Here is a 25801-nt window from a genome sequence, read left to right as displayed (position 1 = left end):
TTTCAGTGAGTCTCCAGACTATCAGGCAACATTCATGCTCAGTCATTTTTATAAAAACATCATTGTCCCAAATATAAATCTTGACATTCTTCAAAGGCTTTAAAAATTTTGTTGGTATTTGACGACTTTCATTATGAAGTTATAGTTCTTTTCATTGATCTCTTTCTTCTTCTGCTCTGTTTTTAAATAACAAGCAGTATGGGTATTTGATGTGCTTGTTATCTTCTCAGCTACATCCCGAGTTCCTCAATAGGCTGAGTCACCATTTCTTTCTTTCTTGTTGCCTACCTATGGTGCTTTCTACATTCTCAGGCACAGAATAAGCTACTGGCCATCTTCCTCTTTCTCCACTGTAGCCCCTGCACAGAAGTGGAGCCTGCCAGCACTTCCCAAAGGGACCCCTGGAAAGAGGGATTTCCATGACAGCATCATAGGTCATGGATTTAAATTTGGAGGGCTGCTGCTTTCTCACTCCTTTGTATGTATTTTGTTTCCCTCTAGTTCGGCAATTTTCAACTAGTGTGCTGCACTGGTGTGCTGCAAGAATTTTTAAAACATGAAATACCTGAATATTCAAGGGCACAGACCTCTTTTCCCTCAGATTATCAAATTAAAAAATGACAACAGCCTTGGGCAGTGTGGCTTTGTTGGTTGGAGCATCATCCTGTGGACTGAAAGGCTGTGGGTTCAATACCAGGTTTTTGTGTCTCTCTCAGAGAGAGAGAGAGAGATACAGAAAGAGAGAGACACGCGCAGTCTTCCTCTTTCTGTAAAAGCAGTGAAAAAAATGTGCTTGGGTGAGGATTAAAAAAAAAAAAAAATGACTAAAGCCAACACAACAGTAGCCGTCCGCTGTGAATGAATTTCTTTTTTGTCAGATCAGAAAAAATATATTTTTTGGTGTCCCACAAAATTTTGGTACTTTTTGTGTTACATTAGACAAAAAGGTTTAAAATCACTGCTATGGTTTATTGTTCTGGACTAGTATGGCAGGTAGGAGGCATAGTATGACACTAAAAATCTGCTGTTTCATTTTAGGCTCACAAATTACTACTGTAGCAAGGAGCTCTTTCTCATTACTGCTTCTATGGTTGCACCTTATGTCCCCTGCTCTCCTGCAGTACTCCAGGATTTGTTTGGATTCAGAGCATATTTAGAGAAATTAAGATAACATTTGTCAGTGCAGCTGAATTAAGAGGTGATTACTAGGACCAGATCATTTAACCATCTTTTTGTTGGTACACTGAGTAATGTTTAGATATTTCACTTGACCATGGATGTGACATTTTGAGGTTTTTAGCAAAATGTGTTTTGCTTTCATGGATTCTATGTATGTCTTACTGATCAAACCATTTCTGCAATAAGAAATAGAATCCTACCTTGTGACCTGCTCGTGAGAAAATAGAGGATTTGGGTTCAGACATATTGCTGAGATCTCCTCCTAGATAATGTCTTAACTCTGTAGAGGCTGCTATAACAACATACCGCAGACTCAGTGGCTTAGAAACAACAGAGATTTATTTCTCACAATTCTGGAGGTTGATTCCTGACCTCTCAGCCATCTCCAAACAGAGTGGAAAGAGCCAGGGAGCACTGTAGGTCTTCTTTTATAAGGACACTAATCCCAATCAATCAGAGAAGGAAAACTCTGACTCCAAAAAACCTCCGCTGCCTTGCGGCATACCTCTTCAGGGGAAAGGCTAAGGGAGTAAACCCCGACAGAAAATCCGGAGCCGGAGTCCCTAAGGCGGTTTGACGTTGTAGTCAACACCGGCAACTCCTGCGGCGCACCTGAACCCAAGCTGTATCGACTCCGTCTTTCCCTTGGACCCTTCAGCTGCGAAGAGAGGGGGGGTCTGCTGCATGGGCAACAGCAGACCCTCCATATTACCCTGCCCAGGCTCTGTAGCTTCAGCGTCATCACAAGATGTCGATTCAACACGGGAGGAGACAGATACCATGTCACTCCTGAGTCGGACTGCACAGCCATTCTCGGCGGTGCAGATAGACTCTTAAGAAGCTACACCATCGTCTCTCGAGACGGACGGCTGCCGACGACGACGGAATCCCAATCATGAGGGCTTCTTCCTCATGACCTGATCACCTTCCAAAGACCGCACCTCCTAATACCATCACCTTTGGAATTAGAATTTCCAGATAGGATTTTGGTGGGACATAAACCTTCAGACCATAGCAGCAACCCAGCATTTGTCTCAGAACAACCCATTTGGACTTCCAAACAAACTAGGTACAGATAAGTAAGGTCCTTGATATGGGCAGGTTAAAAGTCAGAGCCTCAGTTCAATGAGATAGAATGGACATTAAACTAGGAATCAGATGATAGGGGTTTTTGTTCTGAGTCTCAAGCACTAACTTGCAGTTTTAAGGAATATGTAAGACCCTCAGTCCCTGCATTATGCATGGGAATTAAATTAGATAATAAGTTGTGTTTTTGTTTGTTTTTATGTACAGACTGCCAACTTGTTGTGTCCACATGGTAGAAGAGGGCTGTGGAGCTCTCTGGGGGTCCCGTCTGTGAGAGCACTAATCCACTAATCCCAGTCTCAGAGCCCTCACCACCTGATACCTCCCAGAGGCCCCACTGTCACTTTGGACATTAGAATTTCAACATATGAATTTGGGGCAGATGTAGACATTCAGACTGTAGCAGAGTACCAATGAACAAATAATTTATATAGTTATCAAGTCAGAATGAAGGCAGTACAAACACTCCTGTTATATCTATTATCAGAATTTTAAGTCACAGTCAAGGATTGTTGAAAAAACTCAACGTTTTGAACTTTAATTTGAATTTGTGGACTTGATGGATCCTGATTGTTTTTAGTTATAGTTCATGTTCGGTAAATATTTGTAGAATGAAAGAATGAGTGAATAAACAATCTTCTATCATTTTCAAAGTAAGGAAGTTTGTATGTGGAGCCTCTGCCGATCTTACTCACGTGTAAGACAGTGAGTGCTGACCAGACAGCTACTGAGAGAGGGAGAGTCCCACCTCTGAGAGTCCGCAGCTTTTCCCTGTCGTTTCTCCTCTGACCCTGTTTACAACTCAGAGTGCTCTGGACTGCTGTGTTCTTTATGGTGTTTCCAACCTTAAGAACAGTGAGGACTTTTCTTTTTTTATTTATGAGTGTCTAACATCTCCTAGGAGAATTTTGCTCCTCCTTTGTCTTCTGGGAAATATGTAGACTGTAGATAGGAGGTTCTTTTACCTAGTTCAAATGGACAGAGAAGCAGCAAAGGGGTGGCTTTGTAGGGGACAAATGCTGGCCTACAGCAGATATTTTTTTTAGTTGTGAAACAAAATGCTCATTGTAGAAATGTAAAAACATATAGAAGAATATTAGGGAGGGAATAAATTTGCTGGAATTCTCAAAACCAGAGATAGCTAGTGCGGCTAATGATTTTTAAATGTTTGTGTCTTGTTTAATTCAGATCTTTAACTAATTTAGATAATGATGAATAATTAGTTATAATCCTGACTTTACACTTCATACAGTTAAATTTTTTCCTAAAGATTACTTTTAATATTACTATTATATTGTATTAGTGTAGCAAAGTATTCTCATGCAGCTTCCTACTTTTCTCCTGTTACAAACAGCTTGTATGAATAAATTTTTATTTGATTGATTTTTTTCCCTTAGGATTGAGTCATAGATGTTAAGTTACTGGGTTAAGGATATGAAAATTATTGTCAAGGCCTTCATAAGTGTTGCTAACTTATAAGTAGTCATTCTTTAAAATAGTCTCATCATTTACTCTGAATTACAGAGTGTTAGGAGGAGTAGGGCTAAACATGCCTCTGTGGTTGTTTGGGTCAGTCCTCCCTCCCTTAAAGGTGACACAGATTCATATGGATCTTCCAGGAACCGGAATCAGGAATTATGACACAATAATTTCTGAAGAAAGCTCTTTTGAAAATTGTTCGCAGCAACTCTGATACTAACGTGTAGCAGTGGTCTAAGAGAATGATTTGCAAGGGCCTTCCAGGTGCAAGGGGAATAACTGCTCAGACATGGTGAACAGATTGATGCTGATTGTTATTGCCTTTTAGTTTGAGTTGTTATGTGTTCAGTAACTAAGCTATGTTCTGCATTTGGCTTTCATAGTACTAGAAAATGCAGTATTTTAAAATTAGAGAAGTGATGTAAAGATAATCTCTGAGATATCCAAAATTAATAGATGGAAACAATATTTTCAGTTGTTTAATTTTTTAAGTGAGATTTCTTTTTCCGGTCATGTTTATATATAGCTCTATTTTAATTATTGGGCAGATCTTATTTATTGAAGAAAATCATACACTGTTAAAACTTTTAAGTTTGCATATAGTATGTGCTTATGTGTATACATGAGTGAATGAAAAATGCTTGATATAACTGCAGTATTGGGAAAAATAGAAGCATAGTGGTGCCTTTTCATTGTTCCTTCGGTTTCACTGATTCTAATTATAGAAGCTTACATCACCTTAGTGGATGATGAAGGCTTCCCTCTCCCTCTTTGCTTTTTCTTCCTCTACCACTCCCTAAGGACGGGTCATATTTCATAGTGCATATGTGTCCTGCTGGTGGCTTTGACAGGGCTTTCAGCAGCTTGGTGCTGATCATTTAGTGGACGAGATGGCAGTGCGCTGAAGCGCACTGTTCTTTACAGAAGGATTGGAGGGAGAGTGGTAGTCCTCTGGCTTCACTCCTTTAGAAAGGCTCGGGCATAGATGGGATGCTGTTTAAAAGCAGGAACTCCTGAGGGACACCAGTAATTAGAGTTAACCGTATTCTGATAAGTACAGAGATTCATTTCGTATATTCAAGTTAACCAAGGGGGGGTGGGGCAGGGAGGGGTGGGAAGCTTGCTGAAATCCTATGTAGGAACTTGTATGTTATCTCTGACGTTATGGTAAAGTGTCATTCATTCTGTTCTCCAAAGGATTGAAGTATTTTTACTGTATAAATCAGTTCATTTAACAGTTTATACATGAAAGAACAAATACAACAATACAACTAAAATACATAAATAAGTGGCCTGTTTATTTTATTTCATAAAACAAGGTAATTTTTCTTTTGTTCCTCGCCTCCTTTGGTTTTGCTTCTCTAAATTGTGATGATATTTCACTGTGCAGGTGTATAAAACTGACTGTGCCTGAGAGTACTATAAACCTAGTTTTTGTTATTGTTGATTTTTGGTTTTCATAGTGTCTAGAATATATATCTTCTGATAACTTACCTTTATCTATGATGACCTTTTTCCCTTCTTTTCAGTGTGGTTTGTTATTGAAGTAAAAGGAATATTTATTGTTTAGTTACTATCGGAACTTCATTTTTGGCTTTCTCTACAGTATGATTTCAAATGTTTTAACTCTGTGTTTTCATTTAGAAATAATTTATACAGTTAACAGACTTTTGTTAACTCTATAGCATTTACTTTTTCATAAAAATATTTTGTAATGGTTTCAAACTTTGCAAAGCCAACATGCATTGATTGCTTTATTTTGTAGTAGTGTGTAAAACCTTTTGAAAGCTAAAGGTTTCATCAGTGTGACTTATTATTTGGGTTGGGGTAATATATTCTTAAAGGGTTATCCTGTGGTTGTGATTTCTGGACAGTGCAGATCTGGAAGGGCGTACTCCCTTGTTGCAATCACTTCTTTTGAATTGGTAAGATAATGGAATGAGATCAAGATAAAATTCTAAAAGTGATGGAAAGAAAAATTGTTTATTCACCGAATTCGTATTTTTAGTTATTTGATAAATTACTATCCTTTTCAAAAGATGTGTATTTCTTCCTTCAGTAATTAAAGGGTTAAGTCATTATTTCTGGAGAAAATGTGGTATAGTGTATTATCAGAGTGGTAGTAGGTGCATATGTTCAGTATAGAATTTAGCCTGTTTCTTTCATGGTATTGTTGTACAGGGAGATTTGGCATGCTAGGCTCACCTTACAATTCCCTGGAATGGCAGATACTGTGAGATGATTGGTAGAACAAGGAAAAGGATGATGTCATCCTCACTTACTGGCCAGAATAAAGGAAAAGAAGGTTGTTCCTTTATTGAGTTGGTGTTTACTACCAGTCCTAACATGGCATTAGTGGATTGCATTTCATCAACAGGGCAGCAGTTTTTCAAAGCAGCTAAGAGAAGACTGTCTTCCTTGCTTGGCTTGAGGTTTTTCTTTGTGTGCTGTCAACATGATTTATAAAAAGAGGAAAGGTGCCCATTAGGATTTTCCTTTTTGATTTGGTTGTAATTTATCCTGTTTGTACTATACATGAATATAATTATTGTCTGGCATTGAAATGGGAATGTTTTTGAGTCATATCATTGATGTTGATGTACAAAATATTTGTTTTTTAGAAATCTATCTTTAGGAAATATTTGGCTTCATTGCATAAAAAGCACCTATTTTTCATTTTTCTATTTAAAAAAGGATTAATTAAAATTATATTTTAGTTAATTTATTTTGGAATGCTTTACATTTTGTTGAAATTCCAACCCATTGTAGTTTATTTAAATTAAGTTGAAAAAAAAATACATTGGTGCTTGAAAATCAACCTGTACATATTTTCATATTTTTTTACATTTAGAATGGAGTCATGCTTATTTATTATTTGTGAGGTTTAGTTTTATACATAAATGTAAATTTGGGGTAAGCTTTTGAAATTTTTGCAGAAAACAAATAATTGTTAAGTTTTATAGAAACTTCATAAATCACATATTTTGAAAGCATGACTTGTCTTTGTCCAGAGTAATACTTAGTTTTACTAAAGTAAATTATCCTTAGTTTTACTCAAGTAAATTATCGTGTATAAGTAGCAGCATAATTCAGATTGTCAGCATAGTATTGTTCAGAAAGTGACTCATACTCTGCCCAAGGGTATTGAAGAACTCCTTTTCACAAATAACAAGATGTTTCATTCTATGACAGTCAGTGATGTCCTTTGTAATAATCAGTTAATTATTTCTCCTCTTACGTTGCAAACCTTTTCTCCCCAAAGTAGTGTTAGGTTAATAAAGCAAAATAGTTCTGTTACTTTGCCATGTTCATTGATTGTTATTCTCATAATTTTGCTGCCTGGAGGTGTACTAACTGTATTTTACCCTTGGAAACTATGTCTTCCCTCTGACCTTTGGGAGGAACCATTACAACCGTAAGTGCAAAATATATGGGAGTAGTTGCATTCGACGCCTTGTGACAAAAGCATGAAGAATAAGAGTGGGTACTAGGGGAATTGTATTTTCAGATTAGAGAGGGTGTGGCAAAATTAAGTATTTTTAATGTAAGTTTATAGAAAAAATGATATTTCCTTGGAGTTCAAGCTCAATTTAGAGGCAGGCTTTATCATTTTCTTCTCTGATTCCTTCTGAGTTTTAGTGGTTTCCCGTCTCTTTCTAGGAACTGAACATTGGGCTATAGCGAAGTACCATATTGCATAGATTATTCTGTCTCAGAGGATCTGGTTCATGCTGTAAGGGGCTGTTGTGCCTGTGATGTTTTTAAAGCTTTCCTTTGCAAAATGAAATGCTGTTGTTTCCATTTAAATTTATTATTTACATACAAATCTTAGTTCTGGTTTTGATGTTTTTCATGTTAATTTAGAGTGGCCTTAAAGGTTATACCTTTCAGAACAGCTTTTTGATGAATAGGAAGTTTTGTAAGCAGAAAGCCCTGAATTAGTAGTGTTTCAAATACGTATGTGACATCTGAGAACTAGGCTGCCTTATGTATTTGCAATGCAAATACCAGAGCTAATTCTTTTCCCTTGGGGGGACAATATTGTGTTAAATTTGAATAATAATTATTAGGAAATGTGGCTTCCTAAATAAAGCTGTGTATCAATGCACAATTAAAAATCAAAATGGGTTTTTAAAACTGTGAAATAGAGTACTTAAGCCAATTTTTTTCTTACGGAATTTAGCTTGCTGACATGTCTCACAGAAGGGCGTGTGTGTTTTTTTTAAATAAATTGCTCTTTGGGCTACATCTGCAGATACAGTAGCCAATTGATCTAATGCAGTTTCCGAAGGCTTTCTATACAGGTGATGTCATCCTTTTAGCTCTATTCTCCTCCCACTCTCTTTCCCTCTTATTAGATATTTCATCTTACTGCAGAGCATAGAATCAATAGGAGCGTCTCCTTAGGGAGCTGCTGTGAAACAGACAAGGACAGTAGGGATTAAGACACTAACATATAGCCTTGCTTTAGCAGAAGATGTAGTGTTTTTGTCCCATATTAAATATAAATTTTCAACCAGAAAGCCAGACTTAGATCAACATTACTGTCTTAGCGATGCATCAGAACAAGAAGTAATACAGCAGAGCAGCGAATAGTGCACGTAAAAAGGAAAATTTTAATTTTGGGGATTCTCAGGCATGCTACAGGACAAACCTGTTAGAGCATATGTCTTCTAACTACTGTTTGCTCAGCGGTTGATTTTTTTTTTTTTTTTTAACCTCTGGTGGTTAAGAATATAAAGAAGAAACTTTCATCTTAAGGATACAGTGTTCTGGTTTTCCTCTGATGCAGAACGGCTGCAGTGCTTGCTCTACAGAATGAAATAAGTTGGAGAAAAGACCAAGCTGTGTCACAGAGGAAAGGCTCCTCAGAACCCAGCAGCCCAGATTTGGTGCATGTTGCCTTACGTGCTTTCATTGATTCTTTATTATCTGTTGTGTTATTACTGCATGTCTGTGCCAGATGCCTGAGGAAGCATGTATATGTCTGTATGTCTGAGCCAGAAATAGAAACATCTTGATTTGCTGTGATTTGCTTGTTAAAAGTGAACATTTTGATGAAAAGTGTTGCAGTTTTTAGAACAATACTATAAACTGCTGAAAGCTCCTAATTTCAGTTTGAAAGGAATTTGGAGAAGCTGCCTTTATGTATATGTATAACACTACAAAAGGTGTATGATTTGCAAAAGGAAACTTAACAGAATTTTGTCAGCATACTCACCGGTGTGGCTCTGGTTTGAAAAGGAAACTACCCTTTCCAGCCCGGGAGATGGCTTTTCTTGTTCGCTGTTATGCCAATTGTCTTCAGCCATGGGCCTCCAAAGTAAGTCATTGCTGTTATTTTCCTTGAGATTGATATGATCTAGTTATCATATTTAAGTTCTGTTCTGAATTGTAAGTGAGCTTTACAGTGCTGTTTTATTTTCTTGAAACTTCAAAAATAAGAACTACAAAGCAACCTATAAAGCTCATTCTCATGGCCATTTTGTTTTTCAATTAAAGGAATCTAAAATATTCTAATATGACCCTAAGAGGATTTGAAAAATACCTTCATAATAATCTATAGACTTAAAATGCAATACATTTCAAGTGTACTATCTTAAGACTAAATCATTTGGTTTATAGCTATTGCTGTATGTTTCTGAGATCATATTCTTTAATGTACTCTTGAATGTTTTGTATTGCCTCATTTCCTTAAATGGTTGATGTATTGAGCTATGTTTACATTATACATATTTCATTGATATGGTAGTACTAAGTTGTATTTTATGAAAACTGGGTAATTCTTAAGCAGTGAAATAATATGGAGAAAATACTCATGAAAAGTAATTATATGAAAATATTTTCATAATGTTCTTAAGTATTTTCAAAATAGTAGTAAGTGAATAATCACTAGCTTGTGATAATTTAATATCATATTATACTTGTCATTTTAAAGCAAACATTAACTCAGAAAAAAGCAAAATGCTATACAACAGGACTTGCTAGGTTTTAGGAAGAATGCAGTGTAATTTAATAAATTGGCATTGTTCTTAGTGGCTCCTTGTGTAGGTCTGAATTTGATGCCACTCAGGTTATCTTTCCTGTTATATAAATTTCAAAACCAGGAAGAGAACTATGAATTTCAGTTTTGTTTTATAAAACTGTTTTAGTAAGCACTGTAATTGTAACATTGACTACGTTAAGATTTCTTTCTAGTTCTGTTGAATAGAAACAGGCTCAATAGAGGCACTTTTGGACACAATCTGAAATCACGTCTTTGTTTAAGGTAGTCCTATTGATGGTGACTGAGGGAGAAGTACTGTGGTAGCATCATGGTGTACTGTTTTATCTGAAATGTAGCACTCTGCATATCTTTCTTAAAAGCAGAAGAACATTTAAATTCACTGTCCATTTGGCACACAGCTGATTGAAATGTAAAGAGATGGAAGGAAGCCTAGACACACACTTCACTTGTGCTATTATATGGTAAGACATGGATGGCCTCTTTAGTACAGGTGCCACCTGTGGGGCCCACACGTTGCTGGTGCTTGATAGTGGCACTGCTAAGGTTTAAAATGACGTATAGAAGGGACATGGAGGAGACCAGGTGAAAATCTTTAAAGAAAACTAAGAATAGGATATAGGGGTTGTTTCTTAAAATAGCAACAAATAATAGCCTTTCGGGGGTGCTGGTAACCAACTTTTGATTTAAGATTTAGCGAGTATAGGAAAGCTCAAGAGGATTTTAAAGGTCAGATTCTAAGGTTTCATTAAATGCCAGCAAATATTATCTAGGAAGGATACTGTGATTGGTACTTTATTGTGTAAACTAAGTACTTACAATGGAGTACACGTCTTTGTCCCTTTCCACCATCTCTTATGTTACTACTGATGGAGTTTTAACTCTGGATTGTGAGTAAACACATTAAACTTGTGACTAATATTTTTATATTTGCTACTTTTGGTTTTCCAGTACATTTTACTGGTTTTATTAATTCATGTATTTTTCCCATGCTACTACTTGGATTTTATTACTCTGAATTCATTTGTTTTCTTGATAAGTATGTCTAGCAGCAAGAGTCTGGAACTTAAGTCCCTGTATGTTCAAAATGCTTTACTTTATATTAACCCTTAAATTAATTATCTATTTGTATATAAAGTCTTTTCCTTTAGCACTTTGAGAAAGTTAATTCACTGTTCTCTGGCATCCAGCATTGATGATAAGTCTGGAGACTCTTTGTAATCCTTATTCCTGTGTTAAGTAATTTCTTTCTCTTCTTGTTAATGATTAGTTGTGTTTTGCTTTGGTTTATTTTTTATCCTTAATGCCATAATGTTTTACCATGGATTGTCTAAATTTTGTTTTATTTTGTCTCCCCTTCTTGGTACTTGGAAGTCCTTCAAGCTGAAGAGTCCCATTTGTCTTCAGGTGTGGGAAATTCGTTATTTTTTGAAAACTGAAACTTTCTCTTACTGCTCCAGATGTTGGGATTCTGGATCTGTCCATAAAGTCTCTAAACATTTGTTTCATCCTTTGTTCCCACTCTGCATTTCCAGTTGGATCTTCTGGCTCACTAACCCATTCTTCCTTTGTTACCGGTTGCTATTCTGCTATTTATCTTTTAAATTTCTATAATTTAATCATTGTATCATTCATTTCTGAAATCTGAATACTTTTTCACAATTACACTTGTTTAATAACTTGTTCTTATTTTATGGATGCTATACTTTTTCCTCATTAACTCTTTCTGCAAGTTTAAATTCTTCTCTTAGTTGAGTGTTCTGGTGTTGCTTTCAGGGAATTGACTTTCCTTGAGTGATTGATTTCTGGTCTATTAAAAGTTGGATGCCCAGAGTGACTGGGTACTGAGTGAAGAAGGCATTGCCCCTTTGGCATCTCTTTTCCGTCTGGAGGCGCTCCTCCGGTCACTGGTCTAGGAAGTGCTCGCATTCTCATTTTTACACACAGCTAAACCTCCAGTTCATTTTTTTGCCTTTGTCTTACTTTATCTGTCTGCAACGTTTGCCTTGGCAGATCACTCCATCCTCAAAGTCAAAGTCTTCATCATGACTTAGGACAGTGTGTGATCTCTCCTCCTCCTTTTATCTTCTACCACACTTGTCCTTGTTCCCTCTGGTTTCCTTGTTTGTTCTCAAACTTACCAGGTACTCAAGTCTATCTGCACTTGTAATAAACTAACAGTTAACTGCAAATGTGGAGTGAAAGCTGCTCTGTGGTTTTAAAAAAAAGTTTAAGTGGAGAGAAATATGTCTTAGAATGTAAAAACCCTAATACTTACTGAGTTATTTAACGGTGTCCCCCCAGTGCTTATCTTTTAGTAAAATTAATGAGTTAGGAGTACGGTTCCTCTGTAGTTCCACATGCTGCGGGCACAGTGCTGGTGTATACTCAAGGCCACTTTGATTAGATAGAACTATTTCCTTTGGCGCTTTAGAGAAATTTTAGACTGTTTCCATTAAACAGGCTCCAGACTGGTTTTGGGGTTTGGAATCTATTTCTCTCTCTCGTCAGCTGACATGTCTATGATATGTCACTGTCTTATGGTAGAAGCTTTTATAATGCTGGTAGCTTGCTTTTAATTTCATAAGGCCTCCATCTTCTTGTGTCTTGACTAATGTTTCCTGTTTCCCATGTGCATAATTTTCTTCCATTTCATCTTCTGTGCTTTCAGAGTAATCTTTTTAAAAACCAAATTTCTTCCACTCATTTTCTTGCTTAACTCTTAAGTAGCTTTTTTCTTATACAGAAAATCTAAGCACCCAAGAATGCGTAATTTACTGTATCTTCCTATAACATCCCTACCTGGGATACATTGGTTTGCTTACTGTTTCTGAATGAATCATGCTTATCAAGTCTCTGGCCTAATACTGTTCAACAGAAATATAATGTGAACCACATATGTAATTTTAAACATTTTGGTAGCCACATTAAAAAAATTTTAAGGTGAAATTAACGTAATAAAATATCTAGTAGGTTTTTAAACATGTAATAAAAATATAGTAGTGATTAATGAGATCTGTTTGTTTTACTAAACCCAATTTGTATTTTGCACTCAGAGCATGTCTCAGTTCAACTAACCACACTTGTGGGAGCTCAGCAGCCATGTGTGACTAGGGCTCCCGTGTTAGACCCTGTGGTTCTGGATCTTTATCAGTACTACTGAGGACATTTCATATAAATACTCATCCTGGAACTCATCTCAGACATCCTTCTCTCTGCTCTCTATCCCCAGTGAGAACGAGGTCTTTCTAAGCTACATTTTTTATTTTAGTGTTTCAGTTGTCTTCTTTAATCTCCCAACCCCCATAATGTCTTATTACTGCTTTTATGTCTAGCATTCTTATTCAGTGAATGGGAAATTAGACCAGCAGGCTTGTTAGAAATTCGTTTGTATTTACAGGAAATGAGTATTGAGTAGAGTTCTGAAATGTCTTCCTATGAATAACACACCAGAACTTATAGACATTGTGATATGCACAGGAATCATCTTTCTTTCTTGGTCTTTTAAGTAAGGTTAATGGGTAAGTGGTTTCTGGATAGGCACAGTGTTTCTGTGTCAGGTAGCTGTGCTTTAAAAAGCAAGTTGTAATAATGCAGTTTGAAATTTAACAGTGGATCTTTGAGGAATATTGGGGAATTGTGCAATTTTTAAACATTGTGTTTAGAGTTACAGTATTCTCTCCCTTATCGCAGGTATTACGTTCTAGACACCACCACCACCCCCACCCCTGCGATAGGTGAAATCTGCGAAGTAGGAACCTTAACATTTAGTTCAGTATTTATATATATTTTAAGGCTTTATAAACCCTTCCCACACACTTATAAACCATTCCCAGTCCCTTATTAACCTTTTCCACACTTTTATAAACACTAATACTTATGTTAATTAAACATATTCTACACTCTTAAACCTACATAACTTTAACAACATACGTATACAGCACTGCAAAATCCCACGATATAGCAAAAAATCCATGATGAATAATTAAATATAATATTTTTTAAAATCCCGCGATACAGTGAGGCTGTGATAAGTGAACCGCGATATTGAGAGGGACTACTGTAATAATAGTAAATGTTACTTTATACTCTCAGAGCCCTTTAAATGCCTTTCTCTTAAATGAAATAATGCTGGGATTAGGGTTGTAAGAGGCAAAAAGTTTCAGATAGTAAAGTCTCCCTACATTTCCCTGCCAGCATTCTCAGTTGTGCTTGGTTATTCTTGAAGACTCAGTTTTTTTTTTTTTTTTTTTTTTTTTCTGAACAGGTTTTTATTACACAAGAGGGGATGGGGCTCAGTCCTTCTTGGCTGCTGCCTTCCTCATGGCTGCAAGGACATTGCTCAGCTCTTCTCTCTTCCTCTTGGCACGGATGTGTGTCCCCACCCTTTTCTTGATGAATTTCAGGGCTCTCTTGTCCTTAGAGACCTTGAGCAGCTCCATGGCGCGCCGTTCATAGGGGGCAAAGCCACACACCTCTCTGATCATGTCCCGCACGAACTTGGTGTGCTTGGTGAGACGCCCACGGCGGCGGCTGTGCCTCGGCTTGCTTACGTTCTTTGTCACCTTGTGGCCCTTGTTGAGGCCCACGGCCATGGGGTAGCGGAGAGCCATGGCTGCTCCTCTGCAATGGCTGCCGCGGCGGAAAGCTTGAAGACTCAGTTTTTAAACATTCATATAATACTTTTTATCCTATACACGCCTACATTTGTGACAGTCTAGAGTCAAGTAGGTCTCTGCCACCACCCCCAAAATTAATTGCCATAGAAATATATTTTGAATAGATGTGTGGGTTTATCCCAAAGCATTATATCTTAGACTGTAAAGATGTTAATAAAAATATCGGGGAGAATATAAGAATATTGGGAAAGTTTGGAGACTGCTATGTGAATCATCTGTATTTTGGGACTGGACTTCTTAGACTCTCCATAAATATACTTAAGTTTGCTGTGAAGAGCTAAGGGATGTATAGTATAACATTATTTTCTAATGTATTCAACTGTTGAACCCCTCCTTTTTTCCCCACTGTATCCATGAGTTTTACTCCAAAGCATATCATTGAGGAAGTGTTGCCCTCCCTGAAATTCTGAATGTGCCTGTGATGAAACTTCATCTTTTCAGAAATCTAAGCAGCAATGACATTGTTCAGAAATCAAATGTATTCACTCATTTATTCTGCAAATACCTATTGAGTAGGTATCATGTGTGGACTAGGTGTCATTATGCTAGGCCTTCATTAGGTAGTAAAGTATAAATATATCATTGTCGGGTTCCTGGCTCTGTGTGTGTGTGTGTGTAATAGGGATATAGAGATAGAGATACAGATACAGATATAACACATTATCTCTATATAATAGGGATAATAAAGAGCAGGAGTGCTACATTCAAAGAAATGGAGTAAAAACACAAGTATTTCACTTTGCATTGATTTGTCAGCTTCCCATACAGGTCCTTATACTGGGAGCTTTTTGTTATCTAGTTTATATCATTTCCTACTGTTTTCAATGCTTACAAATGTTTATTCTCAAGTTTACATTATATACCAAGTATATTAGTCTTTATCACGAGGCATTCTAATAACATTCATCTTTGAATCTTGCTTATTTAACTTCTTCACCAGAAAAAGTCAGATTGTATACTATGTATATGGCAATTCTTCGTTGCTAAGGGTTATAGAACTTCACCACATTCCAGTGTCCATGACCATTTTTAAAAGAGACAGTAAGAGAAAATTTCTCTCAGATAATACGTATATGTATGTGCTTTTAGTTTTGAAAAAAATTCAAATTATTTATGGAAGTAATAGAGGAATGTTTTCTCCATATGAAAATAAAACAATTTGGTAAAGTATTGCAGATAAAGCTAAAATTCCTTTGGACCACCAGCCCTGATCTTTCTCCTTCACTTGAGTGTACTCTACTATTGATTGTCTGCTATACTATATTCATCCACCTCTTTACCCCCAAACCTAGATGAATGTCCACTCAAAAATACATACATTGTCTTTATGCTTTTAAAAAATGAGTCACATCTTTTTTGTCTTGAAACCTGCTTTTTCAATCAGTACATCTGGGGACATATCCAAACTTGAACATACTGATCTACATCATACCTTGAAATGTTGCCTGGCACTCCATAATAGACTATATAACATTTTAGCTACTCTACTTGTAATGATTATGATTATTTTTTCTTTAAACTGTTACAGATACTGTTTTTAATGAATGTTCTTATACATTTTTTTTGTACACCTGTATATTTCTTTAGGGTAGCTACTGAAAGAACTATTGAATCATAAGATATATGTTTTTAAAATGTAATAAAACTTATTTTTACTCCCCAGAGTGGCTACTCTACAAATTGCTCTCCAGAGTGGCTCTACCAATTTCTAACTCCTTTTACCAATTTATGAGACTATTGTTTTCCTCCGTAGTCTTGCCCATATGTTGTATTATCAGACTCTCCTTTTTTTTTATAATCTGATGATAAAACAAAAAGCATTTTGGTTTTTATTTCCCTTATTGCTGGCAGGGTTTAGTAATTTCTCAGAGCTGTTTCTTTCCCTGCTGCTGTCACTTAAGTCGCCCCATGTTGAGATGACAGAGCATATAAAGCAGTTGCCCCAAAGACTTGTCTGGACCTGTAGACAACTTGGAGTCAGCAAATTATACTCTGTGCTGGATTAAGCCTGTCGGAGACATAACAGCAGCTCTATGTCACAGCACTTGCCAGAAACCTGAAGTAGTTATCTATTGCTTATAGGGATCCAATTCAAAATACCTAGCTTGACATTCAAGATTATGTCCTACCTATAGCTGCTTCTTAATACATCTCTTTCCCTCTATATGTGTACATAGTCTCCAGCAGACTGTGTACCTTCATTAGCTGTGTCTGTACTCAAGCTGTTAGCTAAGAAACTTTCCCACCCCCAATATAAAACGTTAACAGTAGTCCTCATGGACATGTGAGCTCTAGCAGAGCTCAGAAGTTAAGGGATAGGAAAGGGATGAAGGAATTGTGGAAAAAAGGAAAGTTTGCGGATTTGATAGGGTTGGGAAGATGATGGGGTAAGTGAATTGAGATTGTTGATGAAAGGTCAGCTGCAAAGTCCCTTGGCAAGGTCAGGAAGGAAAGGAAAAAGGACAGATAAGCTGAGAGACAGGGAGAGGATTTAAGAAATCAGTATTTCCTATTAGAGGAAAACCTTTTCCTTTTTGCCTCCTTTGCTGTAGCAAAAATGGAAACAATTGGGTGTTAGAAACTCCCAATTTAATATCAGAAAACAACTTAGTAGTAAAAAGCAACAGAGTTATAGTCAGGCTGCCTGGAGGGTTCAGATCTCAGTTGCCCTGCTTCCTAACTGTGACCGTAGGCAGCCTTTATAAATTCTCTGGTTCTTGATTTCTTAATCTGTAAATTAAATATAATAGCATCTACCTTATCTGGTGTTTGATGACTAAATTAGATAATCTTATATAAAAAGCTTATGTTTGTTGTGAAGAGCTAAGGGGCATATAGTATAACATTTTTTAATTATTCAGCTATTAAACTCCCTTTCCTCTATTTTTGACTATATCCATGAGTTTTATTCCAAAGTACGTATATATGAAGTCTGTCCAGAAGGTATCCAGTCATGTAATATGAAAAATAGACACATTTATTGAAGAAGATACAAGGAACATTGTACATAGGACAATGTCACCTCAATCCCTTTCAAAGCAGGCACCTTGGGACCTCACACGGTTCTCCTAATCACCGTCAGCTGTCGTATTTTCCTGAATCTCATTGACAGTCTGAAATCTCTTTCCTTTCAAAGGTGGTTTGAGTATTGGGAAAAGCCAGAAGTCTCAGGGTGCCAAGTCTGGACTGTAGACGGTCTGAGTCACCTGTGTGATTTGATGTGTCACCAAAAAACTGCATGAGAAGTGATGCATGAGTGGGCGCATTGTCATGATGAAGCTGTCAAGTCACTAGTTGCCTTCTGAATCATCTGAATGTTTCCACAGAGGAATGTTCAACTTTAATACAAAATTTGATGCAAAATCATTACTCGCTCATTTTGAATCTGATGAATACACAGTACACATACTCAACGGTACTACTGACGTAGAGTGAAGTCATCATTGTTCACGCATGCGCATTCCAGTCCACTTTTCTTGGCTGCCAGGTTACATCGATGTCATTCAAACCATTCTTGTTACATCAGCAGTGGCTGGACTTTTTATGGACAGACTTCATATATCCAAATTAAATGAAGGTGTATTGTCCACCTTAAGACTTATAATCCAGCCATTCTGTTCATACATATTTACTCCAGAAAAATGAAAACGTATGTCCATATAAAGACTTGTACACAAATGTTCATAGCGGCACTAGTCAAAAATGGTCAAAAACAGAAAACATCCCTAATTTATCCTCAATAGTTGAATGATATACAAATAGCGGTCTATCTATATTAACAATGGTTGGGCTTTTTCTGGACAGGCCTAATACACTTCATAGAATTTGTACTATGCGTATAGTTGCTAAGGGCTACAGAATTGCAACGCATTCCAATATCTGGGGCAATTTTTAAAAGAGAAGGTAAAAGAAAATTTTTCTTGTGTTGTACATGTGTATATATTTGTTTTCAGTTTTGAAAATATTTCAAGTTATTTGTATAATAGAGGAATTCTTTCTCCACATAAAGATTAAACATTTCAGCTAGATGTTGCAGGTAAAGCTAAAATTCCTTTTGGTCCACCAGCCCCGATTTTTCTCCTTCAACAAGAAATATATTTTCTGCAGTTTACATAGTGCTTATAAATCTGGGTCCACTCTCCACTTTTACTGAGTTCCTTGAAGGTAGGACCCATCTATTTTCATCATTATGTTGCTAGCAGAGTTCCTAGCACAAAGTTGAGTTTAGCAGAGAGTACTACAGTCAGATAGATCTGAGTTTGAATTTCAGCTCCACTACTTACTTGAGTATGAGATCTGGAGCAAGTTGCCAATCCTAGTGCCTCAGTTCCTCCTCAGTAAAGTGGGAAGAATAATAATGCCTGCAAGTGGGGAGAATAATAACACCTGCCTTTTAGGGTCTAGTGAGGGTGGCAACTGCTCAGTATATTGTAAGTATCATTTCCAAGCCTGTTTGCAGACTTGCTCTTCTGGATTTTGTTCGTTGTGTTACTTTTATAAATGACCTTTTCCTTCATCTTACCTCTGTAAGCATCTTGGAGTAGGGAATATCTGTAGAATATCTCACCTCTGACATCACAGCCAAAACATCTGACATTTTAAAACTGTTTTCAGTCTTTGCCTTTCCATCTACTTCATTCCTACATGACATTTTTTTCTTGATATCTAAACAATAGAAACAAAATGGGAAAAACTTCTTTGAGCTGAGACATATGCTGTCAGTATTTCTTTTATTATTTAAACAGCTATAGTTAGCACATTGATTTTCTGCTGCCTTTTTAAATACACATAATAAAGCTATAAAATAACCTCTAAGTATGGCTTTGGCTTATTCCATAGGTTCTGATATATAGCATTTAAATTTTTATTCTGGTTAAACATTTGCTGACTTCCAGGTGTGACTTCATTGACCTATGGGCTAGAGATCTGTTTTATAATTTCCCAGTACATGATCATTTTCCAGTTACCTTTTTCTTATTCCTCCCTTATTTGCACTGTGATCATGGTATATTGTACTTTATTCCAAGATATTGCTGTTGTATTTTGGTGTTAGCCACCATTTTGTGTTGGGGTGTGCGTGCACACATGTGCGTCTAACATTCCTTCCCTTTACAGGGGAAATGGCTCATTTGTGGGGTGGGGAACGAGAGGTTTCCTCTGAAATACCATTACTAACGGCAGTCTTTTTTGAAAACTATACAGTGGGCTTTCACTGTAGGTTTGTCTAATAGTGTCAGAGTACTAATTTGGTTCTCGTTTCCTAGGACTTTTCCTAAGAATGAGAAGTTAGGTTAGAAATGAAGTTGCACAGTAATACACATAAAACAAAAATTTGTTGCAGAAGTTCCATTGTGTCAAGAACTCTTATAAAGGTGAAGTTTGGTATTTAGAATATCTGAAATTATTTTTTTTCTTCAGCTTCCAGCCGATCTTACGAAGATGCACATTACAGACAACCCTCATCCACAGGTGACTCATGTGTCTTCTAGTCAGTCTGGTTGTAGCATCGCTAGTGACTCTGGGAGCAGCAGTTTATCTGATATCTATCAGGTAATACCTTAGGGGTTTATGTGTTGTGTATTCTGTGCTTGTGCCTGAGGTGGTCACATGACTTTTAAGTAGGGTCTGAAATTCAGGCATAAGGTTTTTGGGAAAATATTCTTTACTTACTGTCAAATTTGCAAGCCTAATTGAAAAGATCATCTGTCTTTTGAGGGTGACTAAATATGGTCCAGCAATGTGTGAATTTGGTGTTCTTTTTAATGTCTTGTATCCAGATGAATCCATGTAATGCTTGCTTTGGTAAAGATTATATATTGAAACAACTGAACTTAAACTTACAAAAAGGCTGATTTTTTTTATGACTGTATAAGTCTTCTATAAGTAAAGTAATGAAGAAAATCAGAGTTGCTTTTGTATTGTAAAGGCTCTATTATATTTTCTAGTAGCCACATTTTGAAAAAGGAAATAGGTAAAATTAACTTTAGTAATAATTTTATTTAGCATAATATATTCAAATAGTATCATTTCAACATGTAACCAGTATTTAAAAATTATGGATGAGTTACTTTGTTTTTTATATACTAAGTTATCAACAGTCAGGGTTTATATAAACGTGTCAGCAACATCTCAATTCAGGCTAGCCAGATTTCAGGTGCCCAACAGCCATGTGTGGTTTGTGGCTACCATATATACTGATCTGTTGAAATAGAATCATTGTCTGAGGAAAACATTTCAGACTGGTTCTACTAAGTTACCCAGATTCAGATATTTTAGGAAAATTAGCATTCCTTCATTAAGGGATGTTTGTAGGCAGATGCAAGTTGGAGAAAGCCCCATGTTTTGTTTATGCATAGTCTTCTGCACAATCGTTGGTCTGGCCGTCAACATCGCCCCTCCTGACATTTTATAATAGGCAGAGTCAGGTATTCTCCCTGTTCACCATTTTGTAGTAGACAGAACAGGAAATGTTTTAAAAGTAAAGTAAAGAATAATACAACGGCTCTGGGAGCACTTACTGTGTGTTTTTGTTGTTGGACTGCATGCATTCTGCCCTTCACCAAAGGAAGTATCTTAGGGTAGAAATAACAGTTGTTGTACACCTAAAAGCCAAGGTAGAGTCATGTCTTCACTGGATTCTGTGTTTTTTCTAGAGAAGAACTTTGAGGAAGATTGACCCAGGATTAATAAAGTGCAGAGATGCGGCTGTAGATTTCTCCCAGGATAAGGGGGAATGTTTGGGCCTTGCTAGAAGAGACTACAACAGAGATGTGGTGTTGACAGACTATAGATAACCTAATCTCAGTAGTATGTCCATTTCTAAGCCAGATGTGGTCACTTCATTGGAACAAGGAACAGAGCCCTAGATGACTGTGAGAAAAGGGATAAGAGGATAGCGCACAGATTGAGATTCAAGGTCACTATGCTTTACTATGAATAGAGATGTGCACACAGTGGGCTTCTTTGTTTTTGGCAAGATCATAGAGGAGGTTCTGAAGCATTGCACTTACATTAGCGTCTACAGGATGTTCACCTACTGGCTCTCCCACCGAGTCTGGGGCTGGAGTATACCTACTGGTGTGGTTGGAAATCTTTCGCTACAGGACCATAGCCTTGTAAGTGGCTGACCTGCTCCAACCTCCCATATGTTTTCCTTCCTCAGTGGGACTTTGTCCACATCACACCAGCTTTTAAGAGTTTCATTTTGATATTGAATAAACTATGGGCCGGTATCCTTGCCAGCTGTCCTGCATGTCAAAGGAGTACTTTTATTACGTAGTGAGGAAGACACCTTTTCATGTCCCAGAAACCTAGAAGTTACCATTGGCTCTTCTCCCTTGATCGTCACATTCAGCATCAAATTATATCAGTTCTGCATCCTATGTCATTAATTGTGTATGTGTATTTGTGCATATATATTTGATGTTAACAGAGATAATTTACATGTAATAAAATCCATCCTCTTTAGTATAGCCTCTGTCAAGACAGAACATTTTTGTCACCTCAAAAAGTATTTTATGCCCTTTTGTAGACCGCCCCTTCTCCTTTTTCCTGACCCCTAAACCCCTGGCAACCACCAGTTTTATTCCCTTATAGCTTTGCATTTTTTAGAATGTCATGTAAGTGGAATCATATATTTAAATGATAACACAGTGAAACTTATAAAGTAACCAATAAGATAGAAGTAAGCCTTAATGAATTTAGGGAGAGTGGACAGATAAAAGAAGCAAAAATAATGAAATTCTGGAACCAAAACAGGAATTCAGAAATTTAAGAGAGAAAATTATCATAATACCAAAGTCAAATATGCAAAAATGTAAGATAAACTATTTTAAGAATAGCCAAAACAGGTAAAATTTTTCAGACTGAGGCTTTAGTTGAGCATAGCTCACCCAGAGTTGGCGAGGGAGCAGGGGGAGAAAGCTGGGAAGGAGGGGAGCCCTGGACCCTGCACATGGGCACTTGTGCTCATAATCCTGGAGATAAGCTCACTTTCTTCCCTCCAGTTCTTTTTATCTTTCCTCCCAGTCCAATTCCTCTGTCTCTCTTCCCCCTTCGCCACTTCCCCATCCCTTCTGTTATTTCTCTTTTCAAGCTTTATGTCCTAGATCTGTTTCCATCTCTGCTGTCCCTTTCGGTTCCTTCTCTTCTTCCCCCCTCTCTCCATCCCTCCTTCCCCCTGACAACTACTCATCTGCCAATGGTGCTCCCTCCCAGTACCGCCCCAGTGTATGTGCACACACACACACACTCTTATATTGTATTTTTACTGTACCTTTTCTACTTTTAGACATGTTTAGATGCACAAATAACAGTATTTAGCATCATCTTACTGTTGCCTGCAGTATTCGGTGCAGTAACACACTATACAGGTTTGAAACCTAGGAGCAGTAGGCTGTCCCCTGTAGACCCAGTGCGTAGTAGGCTCCGCCTTCTAGGTCTGAGTAAGTGCGCTCCGTGACTGCACCAGGACAGAATCACCTCCCTTTTCTCAGAGCATATCTCTGTCTTTCAGTGACACATGACTGTACGTTTAAATAACCCGAGGCACACATTTATCCCCCACCTATAATTTTTACCTTCTATGTAAGATGTAAATATGTTTCTAAAAATCCCAACTTTGGATTCAGTTATTACCTCACAGCATGATTCCTCCATTGAGAGCTCTGCTGCCCAGTCTCTGCAGGTCTCTGGTGCCATGTTTCTTCCCGGATATTCTTTTGACACCTCAAGTAGCTTTGCCTACCCCATGTTTTCTTCCACTTGTCTTCAGTCATCTGTGTCCTAGTCAAAATCTCTTTGACTGTTATCCTTTTTAAACTATATTGCAAAAAGCAGTTACAACTTTACTCCTTTATTTATAAAGTTTCAGTGCTTCACTGTTAACTAATTCACTCTTGTTTTCGAGTTCCAAGCCATTCCCTTCTAACCACAATCTGCAAATCTGGTTTTATATTCCATTGTTCTCCACTTGCACATTATAGATTCTGGTCCATGACACTAATACTTAATGGCTGTTCCCTGACCACGTTTGCCCTTTCCTAGGAAGCTATTTTGGTAATGCTGCTCTGCCACCACCTCCACCTAGATCGGGGTCCCCAGCCTCCCCGTCTGTGGACACCTTTGCATTACTGCCTGAACTCTGTCTTCTATCTCCCCCAACCCTGTCCTTGGAAAAATTGTCTTCCACAAAACCGGTCCCCGATTCCAGAAAGGTTGGGGACTGCTGACCTAGGTGACATTTTTATATTCTCTCACGCGTCTTGGAACCCCACAGCAGTTTTTCTGTGCATCGTGTCTCTTTATGTTCTGTTGTTTACTGTAGTTATATTACCTGTGCACTTGACATTTTTTATCATCATTGTAAATTTGTGGAGGGCAGAGTTTTTTTCTTACTTGTATATCCCATGCTGAGTTAAGCACAGTTTTGGCACTTCTGAAGGAATCTAGATTTTTTTTTTTTAGCTGAATTACATTTGTAGGCAGTAACCAATTATGTTTCAAGGCTCACTACTAACTAAAGCTTGATTATCCTGGGCAAAGGAGACATTATTTTGCCTGCCTGCCTGCCTTGTTGTGGATATTTTGGAAGTGTCAAGCCTGGACATCTTTGCTGTGAAGCACTAATTTCACAGAATTCTTGCCCTGACCAGAAAGACAAGAAACATAAGGACTACGTGGTCTGTGAAAAAGGTTGAGCAAAATAATGCAGAAGATAGAAGCACTGAAAGCCCAAGGTTCTGGCTTAATACTTGCTCTAAATTTGAAAATGTGATTTTTGTAAGTTTGTAACTTTTCATTCTAACCTGTACTTCCCCTTATTATAGCTTCATGTTGATATGGATGCAAACAGGAAAAGGAAATCCTCTTGGGTTATTTGGGGAATGCCGAGTCATCAGAAAATCTCATGCTGTCTGCCTCACCAAATTATATTTACACTTAGGCATAGAGACATGTTCATACTGTAGGAAAGGAAAAACATGAGAAGTTTGATTGGTGAAAGTGTCGTCTTACTCCTTTCACCAATATTTTTTTTCCTGGACTTAATTCATTTAGTATAATCTCCTTCAGAGTCTGCTGCATTCCTAGTGCTAGGATAAAGTGTTAAAGGCCAGGACTCTGATCTTGTCTGCTCCCTACCTTAACGAATATGGCATACCTTTCGACCTACCTATTTTGTAACAACTTTTGATACTATGTGAATCTGAGGCTCTGTTGAAATTTCTTCTTGGATTTTTTTTTTCTCTTTGCTTCATTTTTGGTATTTTTGATTGCCCTTCTTCAAGTTCACTCTTTTACAGTTTACATTTCTTTGTGATGTCCCATTTTCTCCCTGATTATGTTTGTGTTTTCTTTTAAATCTTTGAACTTCTTGATAATAAGTGTCAAAAGTTCTTGTCCTAATTCCATCTTCTGTCATTCCTGGGCCTGTTTATATTGATAGGTTTTCCTTCTGGCTGTGGATCACATTTCCCTACTTCTTCAAGTATGTAGTAAGTTTTTATTGTATGCTGGACATTGTAGATACATTTTTAAAAATTCTTATCTAGTTTTTAGAGAATTAAACTTTCTGCCCAGGAGCGCCATCCTCAGAGACATCATTCAGTGGCCACCAGTCCTGGGCGCCATCAGAGCTCCCTTTAACTAAAGACCTGGCTTGCCTTTGTTTAATCAGAGAATTAGACTTTGGACTCCAGCTACATAACTCACTTTATTTCCTTATTTTTAAATGACCAATTTTTAAAATTTCTTAGCATGTTTTTGGTGACTTTTTAATTTTTTTATTATTCTTATTTTGGTACTGTATTTCTTTTGTATACTCTAACATTTTAACAGTTTAGTATGTTCTCATAGCTAATTTTATTCATCTTTTTTTTTCTTTGTACCCTACTTTGGAAAAATACAGGTAAGAGAAGACAATTGTAAAGATAGATTAAATTTTTTTCTTTGCACATGGCCTTAAAAGTTTCTCAAGAGAGTTCTTATAGTAGCCTTCTCCCAGTCCCTATCTGTGACTTCTAAAGAGCTATTTTCTTAAATGTCTTCACTTTTCAGATGACAATAAGCCTTCCCTTTTGTCCACATACCTGAATTGTATCTTGCCTTTTTGGTATGAGCCACCCATTTTTTTATTAGACTTAATCTAAAAGGTGAGAGTGAGACTAGGTTGAAATAGTCTGGGTTGGCCAAAAGGTCCATTTGGTTTTGTCCATACGATGGCTCTAGTAGCACTTAGGTGTCTTTAACTTCATTCAGAACAGTTTTGTTAGATTGCATTGTGACAGCTACCATATCAGTGTGCATTTAAAAAAAAAAAGCATATCAAAGTAGGTGAATTTTTGTGCAACCATTTTTTAATATTGAAGATGGAAGA

The 25801-nt window shown here is 37.2% G+C and overlaps 2 protein-coding genes across 6 annotated transcripts in view; one reads left to right on the top strand and one right to left on the bottom strand.

Annotated features, from left to right (window-relative positions):
* The window catches only part of RAPGEF6 (Rap guanine nucleotide exchange factor 6), a 205250-nt gene that overhangs the window by 94442 nt on the left and 85007 nt on the right, over positions 1-25801 (top strand). For all 5 annotated transcript variants that reach the window (XM_090288007.1, XM_090288008.1, XM_090288006.1 and 2 more), the window contains exon 7: positions 19846-19977. In XM_090288007.1, coding sequence (XP_090144133.1) covers positions 19846-19977 — 132 coding nt within the window. The remainder of the gene's footprint in view (positions 1-19845; positions 19978-25801) is intronic.
* On the bottom strand, positions 14028-14396 carry LOC150000530 (large ribosomal subunit protein eL36). The gene has a single exon (XM_090289224.1). It carries the CDS (start codon positions 14359-14361, stop codon positions 14044-14046), a length of 318 nt encoding a protein of 105 aa, XP_090145350.1. The 5' UTR covers positions 14362-14396; the 3' UTR covers positions 14028-14043.

The sequence above is a fragment of the Furipterus horrens genome, unplaced genomic scaffold, assembly GCF_987537825.1.
Source record: "Furipterus horrens unplaced genomic scaffold, mFurHor1.1.pri manual_scaffold_10, whole genome shotgun sequence".
Taxonomy (NCBI): domain Eukaryota; kingdom Metazoa; phylum Chordata; class Mammalia; order Chiroptera; family Furipteridae; genus Furipterus; species Furipterus horrens.
This window is presented reverse-complemented; position numbering and strand designations above follow the sequence as displayed.